We start from the raw sequence: 6282 nt of genomic DNA on the forward strand, positions 1-6282 counted from the left end.
TTAATTAAACAGAACTTCCAATAAAGAAAGCCTAAATAGGGCTCTCTTTACAGGAAGTGTTTATGGAAGGCTGTGCAAGTCACATGCAGGGAGGTGTGAATAGGATTCATAAACAAAGGGATTTAACTCCTAAATGGCATAGGATTGAGCAGTGAGGCTGCAGGGGCATGTTCTATACACCAAAACTGCTTCATTAAGCTAAAGTTGTTCAGGTGACTATAGTGTCCCTTTAATAAGCACACAGTGCAACCCTAATACACATATACTCACAATACAGCCCCTAAATGCACATGCACACACTTTACAGGCCCTTCCAGCACACACACACACACATTTTCTCACACAATCACAATTTAATATTTTTGTTTCAATTTAAATCCACCCAGCCTTTGGGAGAGCTGAGTGGATCTTTCCCTGGCGTCCAGTGTGTCTACTCCCAGTCTTCCTGCAGTTTCTCTCTGCTCCTCTGTGCGCTCTCTGAAGTGATGCTGGGGGCGGAGTGATGTCATGTTACTAAACAGCACACAAAGGAGCAGAGAGGAACTTCAGGAAGGTTACTGCTCCCTCACGCACCATCTCCATGCTCCCTGCGGAGGCCGGCTCTAATGTTTCCTGCGCGGCTTAGCAAAGGGCTGACAAATGCCAGGTGCCAGGGTGAAATGTCTAGTCGTCATGGCGACCTGGCGCCTGGAATTTGTCGAGCCCTCTGTGTGTGTATGTATGTATGTGCCCCCCTTATTTTGTCCCTGGCCCCTTATGTGCCCCCCCTAAGTTTGAATCCTGGAGACGCCACTGTGGTTGGGTGAATCATTCCGGGCCTTGCAGTGGCATACCACTACCCGTGTATTGTTGGTCACAAATGCTTAGAGGGGGAGAACTAAGATGGCCCTGATCTGTTATGGGATGTTTTTGGGCAAGCTACAGACTTCTGGTGCATTCAAGATGAGCGGGAAGACAGCTTGGACCTTACAGAGTCTTGGCTAGTGTATGGGTGAGACAGCTATACCCTGTGCAGGATAGTCTGATCACTTTGAAACTTTAGCACAATACCCTGCTCTAGGGTGGGAGAGTTCCGGATAGACCCCAGTTTAACTGCGGAGACTGGGGTTGAAGTGCTCAGGGTGTCCTGGTTACAGCTAGGAAGCAAGCTTGGTGGAGGTACGCAACCAGGGTACAAGGAGCTCTGTTACAATATTTGAAATAATAATTGTAATAATAATGTAATAATAATGTAATAATAAAATAACTGCTCTTCTCAGAGCCACCACCTTCTCCAGTCAGAGCTGTATTTGTGATACACATGCACTCACTACATTTACCCTCTCACTCCTCATTCTAACGGCAGGATTAACCTAATGAATGCTGTAATCCCAGCATCTAGTGCTAGAGATGATTAGACATGCGCGTGTTATTTAATAGTACATAGCTAGTCGATGTGACTACGTCCCCGTATACCAGTTTCACAGCACAGTGACACATTCAATCGCTGTTTTTTTTTTTTTAATTCCCTCCATTCAGAGATACGATGAGAATTTCCTCATTAAACACGTTTTAGTCACGTTTTAGGGAGGGACGCATATATTGTTACAATCCGAAGTAGACACAAAGTGTCCTTCCAGCCTAGATCTTATTTTATTTGTTTCCCTGTTTGGTAAGAGAATAAAGCACAGACTATTTTAGGGATTGCTGTTTTCATAGCTGAATATCTACATGGTGATAATTATTGGGCTGGCATCGGCATCTCTCACATGGGAATCGCTTACATAGGAAATCAAAGTGTGGTAAAACCCAAGAAATGAAACCATGTGCAGTAGCTAAGCCGACTTTCAAAGAAACACTAAAGACATGATGAAAATGATTAGACTTCCCAACATTTCACAATTTCCTGTTTCATCCTGCGCGTTTACACAGCTTTGGTAAAAAGAGAAAAAGAGTTCAGTTAAAAAAAAAATGGTAATGGTGCGTGTCTACATAATCCCTCCTCCTGTGCTGCAGTTCACCATTTGGTCTGCCCAAGTCGTATATAAGGAAGAGCTTTGCGCTTACTCTCGTATCATTCGGATTCAAGGAACAGCAGAACCATGTCAGGCAGAGGCAAAGGAGGAAAGGGTGTCGGAAAATGTGGCGCTAAGCATCACAGGAAAGTCCTACGTGACAATATCCATGGTATTACCAAGTCTGCAATTCGTCGCTTGGCTCGCAGAGGAGGAGTGAAGTGTATCTCCGGTCTCATCTATGAAGAAACACGTGGCGTGTTGAAGCTCTTCCTGGAGAATGTCATCCGGGACACTGTCACCTATACCGAGCATGCCAAGAGGAAGACTGTCACCGCCATGGACGTAGTCTTTGCCCTTAAACGCCAGGGTCGCACTCTCTATGGCTTCGGAGGTTAATACTCTCGCTCGACTTTACAGCACACCCCAATAACCCAAAAGCCCTTTTTAGGGCCACCCACCTTTTCACCAAAAGATATATCCTTAATCACTTCAAACCGTTCCATACCTTACAAACTACATTCTGCGCGCGCACACCCCGGGATGGAGATAGAAGTACACACTGCTCACAGGCAGAGAGAGACTAAACACGTTTTCTAGATCGCAGTTTAGAGTGATCGAGGTATTTGAGTCTCTAGCATTCTCCTTTGTAGTGTTAATGGTCATGTAGATCGTGTTGTTATGGACAAATGCAAATATTACAAGTTTTATAATGAATTGTTGTATTTCTTTAAACTGTGTACTTTGTCTTTAAGAGATATTGCAAACTGACAAGGAGTTAGGAATGGAACATATTGTTTTTCATAGAGGTTTCTTTAAGCAACAACCTCAGTGCATATTATGTTTACGCCATTTTGTCCCAGACGGATTACAATAACAATAATGCATAAACAAGCTTCAAGGCTATCCTATGATTCTTTCAGTACACAATATACTGTGGTAACCTTAAGTAGATAAGGATGTCCAGACATCTTGAACTAAGTCAGGAAAATGTCCATGATGTATACACCCTTTAGTTATTTCCTTGTATTTTTGCCAAGTCAAGGGAGGTCCTAAAATGAATAAAGTAAAAGAAGTGTTACTTTTTCATGTATGAACTACGGTAACCCTAAAATGAAGACACCTAAGGTATAAATAGGTGTACTTTTAAATGTTAAGGACCAGAGGAGAGACTTGGAGACAGATGCTGCTCCATCTTAAAATGACAGAGAGGCTGACATGATGACATGTTCAGAAGGGTATGTTAACCTATTAATGATATTTGCAAGCATTTAGTTTAATCTTATAAACTCTGCTCAATGGATTTTATATGTCTATATTTATGTTTTTATATAATAAATATCTAAAAGACAAAACTATTGCTTCCAAGACAATCCTTATTTTATATTGTATTCTCAATTATTTATATCTGTTAAATAGAGGATCTCTTACACTAACTATATAAAATTATGATATCTGTATGGTTAGCCCTACTAAGTTCTATGCTTTAAGACATTATAGTATTAAATAAGGGAACCAGCTGCCGTTACAGTGTACACTTCGATATATGCCTGCACTTTTACTACTCCATTTCTTGTAATGCTAGTACTATATCGCGGAGCATTTAAATCGAGCCAGTTTTGTAAGGGCTCTAAATGCACTTCCTAAGCATTATGATTGTGGACAAATACTTTTCTTGACGGTCTGGCTGGATGTGTAACCTGGACTTTGACGAGTTGGGCTATTGAATATTGTTACTCTTGCCTACATGTTATACATGCTTGCAACGTAATGCCACTTCATTAGAAACATTGTTGCCAGCTGTAAATATACACATAGATACACATAGTACGTTTCTTTCTCTTTTCTCCACATGATCGCTTGTACCGTGTGCTAGAGAATAGGAGTGCTCATTGATTACAGGCTATGAAATTGTGGTGAAACAATGTGAAATGCAAAATGAGGAGTGAAATGCCTGGATACATTTGAGCAATGTTGAAAGAGTGTATGCGAGGGCTCATAAGTGAGTACATATGTGCTGGAGCTCATTCGAGTGCTGATTTGGTGGCTCTGAAAAGAGCCTTTGTGTTTGTGCTAGCAGGCTTCAACTTAAGCACTCTCCCCTCGGATTCTACGAGCCAGCTGAATAACTTTGGGCATGATGGTGACCCTCTTGGCGTGGATAGCACACAAATTGGTATCCTCAAAGAGACCGACCAGGTAAGCCTCACTGGCTTCTTGCAGAGCCATGACAGCAGAGCTCTGGAAGGGCAGATCAGTCTTGAAATCCTGAGCAATCTCACGGACAAGTGGCTGGAAGGGCAACTTGCGGATCAGCAATTCAGTAGACTTCTGATAACGCCGGATCTCACGGAGAGCCACAGTTCCTGGACGGTAACGGTGAGGTTTCTTTACTCCGCCGGTAGCTGGGGCGCTCTTCCTGGCAGCTTTGGTGACTAGCTGCTTGCGGGGAGCCTTACCTCCAGTAGATTTACGAGCTGTCTGCTTAGTTCTGGCCATTGTAACTAAACCGCAGTGAATGAAAGCTTTGCGCTTTAGCCTGCGCTTTATAGCCTGTACGGCTTTTTCATTGGTTCATGAGGTGGGTGGAGTATTCTGATTGGTTGAAAACTAAGCGCAAATCATAATTAAAAAATGCCTGCTCAAATTAACTGCCTCGAATCCCCTCCCCCACCCTCACTGACCGGCCGCAGATAATAAACGCTTTCCCCCTCCCCCCAAGTCGATCCCCGTGCTCACATTCTATCCAGACCATGGCATGCTGGACTCGCGTCCCCACAGACGGAATTTAAGCCGATATTGACCCCTCCGGTCCCGGCGGCATTTATTTTAGACGCTTCTTCTTGATAGGGTTGGCAGTGGGCAGTAATGGACGTATTACTACTGATCTACTTATTGATGGGTCTAGCGGCTTTACCGAAGGGGAGGGGGGGCATGGGACCTACACTCTCTTTTGATGGGATTCACTTAAAGTGTGAACACGAACCCGCGTCTGATAAAGGACTTTAGCTCACAGTGGCTCAGCTGCCTTACTACCGAGCTACATAAGGCAGAGCGGGTGGAAGCAGGGATTGTTACAAGGCATCCACTCATTGAAACAATGTTGCAAGGATCCCCTTGTGCACTGGGGAGGCCAGGCTACTAAAGTTGCGTTAGTACATCGAGCAGCACAGAGAACCGAGCTGTAGCACCATATCCTATACTAGGTTTCACGCTGCATGTTCAGACAGGGAGAGGAGGAACCCTATGTGGGAGGGATGTAAAGATGCCCTCGCTTTGCATTAGAGGCCACTGCACCTGGCTACGTACACACTATATACACTTGCCCCGATGTTTTACTTAATATCTTGGGCATGCATGTCAGCCACTGATTCTAACACGAGTTCAAGAGTTGGAAGGTTTGACTGGATATAGACTGCAAACGGCATTGCGTGCAGTACGAGAAAGACCCCCTATTACTTTAGCTTGCTCATGAGTTTCCAGCGTGGGGTGTGTGTGTGTGTGTGAAAGCAGACAAGGGAGACAGTTGCGCGCAGTGAAACAATTAATCAACTCTTTGTGGAGACTGTGGGTGGCTCTTAGAAGAGCCTTTGTGTTTGGAAGGTGAGGCTGATGCAGCAGCTGTCCGCTTTACTTGCTCTTGGCGGGTTTGTGGCTCTCGGCTTTCTTGGGCAGCAGCACAGCCTGGATGTTAGGCAGGACACCTGCCTGGGCAATAGTCACTCCTCCAAGCAGTTTGTTGAGCTCTTCGTCGTTACGGACAGTGAGCTGGAGGTGGCGGTGAATGATGCGGGTTTTCTTTTTGTCTCTAGCGGCATTCCTTGCCAGCTCCAGAATCTCAGCAGTCAGGTACTCCAGCACTGCGGCCAGATAGATGGGGGCACTGGCTCCTACACGATCTGCATAATTGCCCTTCCTGAGCAAACTATGAACTCTGCCGACGGGGAACTGCAGCCCAGCTCGCGACGAGCGAGTCTTCGCCTTTTCACGGGTCTTTCCACCTTGCTTTCCGCGACCAGACATGATTGCTACACATACTCCTGACAAAAGAATCAGAGAGAAATTATAGCTAGCCCTCCCCTAGCCCTGTCTTTTATAAATCCATTCTGCTCTGCGATTGGTTAGGTGCCGAGAATGGGGAGTTCTAAGGACAGCCAATCAATTCCAGGAACTAGAGAGTAGGCGTGTCTGAATCCCACCAGAAGATGGCGCTGACCAATAGTAAATGGAGAAGCTGAAGTGCTAGTCTAGTCAGTTTTCCCTGTTGTGTAAAGAGCTGTAATTCAAA

The 6282-nt window shown here is 44.9% G+C and overlaps 3 protein-coding genes across 3 annotated transcripts; 1 reads left to right on the top strand and 2 right to left on the bottom strand.

The window, feature by feature from the left end:
- Positions 1-2081: 2081 nt before the first annotated feature.
- LOC134578497 (histone H4-like) lies at positions 2082-2393 on the top strand. The gene has a single exon (XM_063437487.1). The coding sequence runs from the start codon at positions 2082-2084 to the stop codon at positions 2391-2393; it is 312 nt and encodes a 103-aa protein (XP_063293557.1).
- A 1689-nt stretch (positions 2394-4082) lies between these two features.
- Positions 4083-4493, bottom strand: LOC134578498 (histone H3-like). The gene has a single exon (XM_063437488.1). It carries the CDS (start codon positions 4491-4493, stop codon positions 4083-4085), a length of 411 nt encoding a protein of 136 aa, XP_063293558.1.
- Positions 4494-5624: 1131 nt separating this feature from the next.
- Positions 5625-6017, bottom strand: LOC134578499 (histone H2A type 2-B-like). Its single transcript, XM_063437489.1, has one exon. It carries the CDS (start codon positions 6015-6017, stop codon positions 5625-5627), a length of 393 nt encoding a protein of 130 aa, XP_063293559.1.
- Between the last annotated feature and the right edge of the window lie 265 nt (positions 6018-6282).

This window comes from Pelobates fuscus, chromosome 12 (assembly GCF_036172605.1).
Source record: "Pelobates fuscus isolate aPelFus1 chromosome 12, aPelFus1.pri, whole genome shotgun sequence".
Classification (NCBI taxonomy): Eukaryota; Metazoa; Chordata; class Amphibia; order Anura; family Pelobatidae; genus Pelobates; species Pelobates fuscus.

What these genes read in the sequence shown, in the direction of transcription:
- LOC134578499 (XM_063437489.1), bottom strand. Translation starts at nt 6,017, where the DNA reads ATGTCTGGTCGCGGAAAGCAAGGTGGAAAGACCCGTGAAAAGGCGAAG.
- LOC134578498 (XM_063437488.1), bottom strand. Translation starts at nt 4,493, where the DNA reads ATGGCCAGAACTAAGCAGACAGCTCGTAAATCTACTGGAGGTAAGGCT.
- LOC134578497 (XM_063437487.1), top strand. Translation starts at nt 2,082, where the DNA reads ATGTCAGGCAGAGGCAAAGGAGGAAAGGGTGTCGGAAAATGTGGCGCT.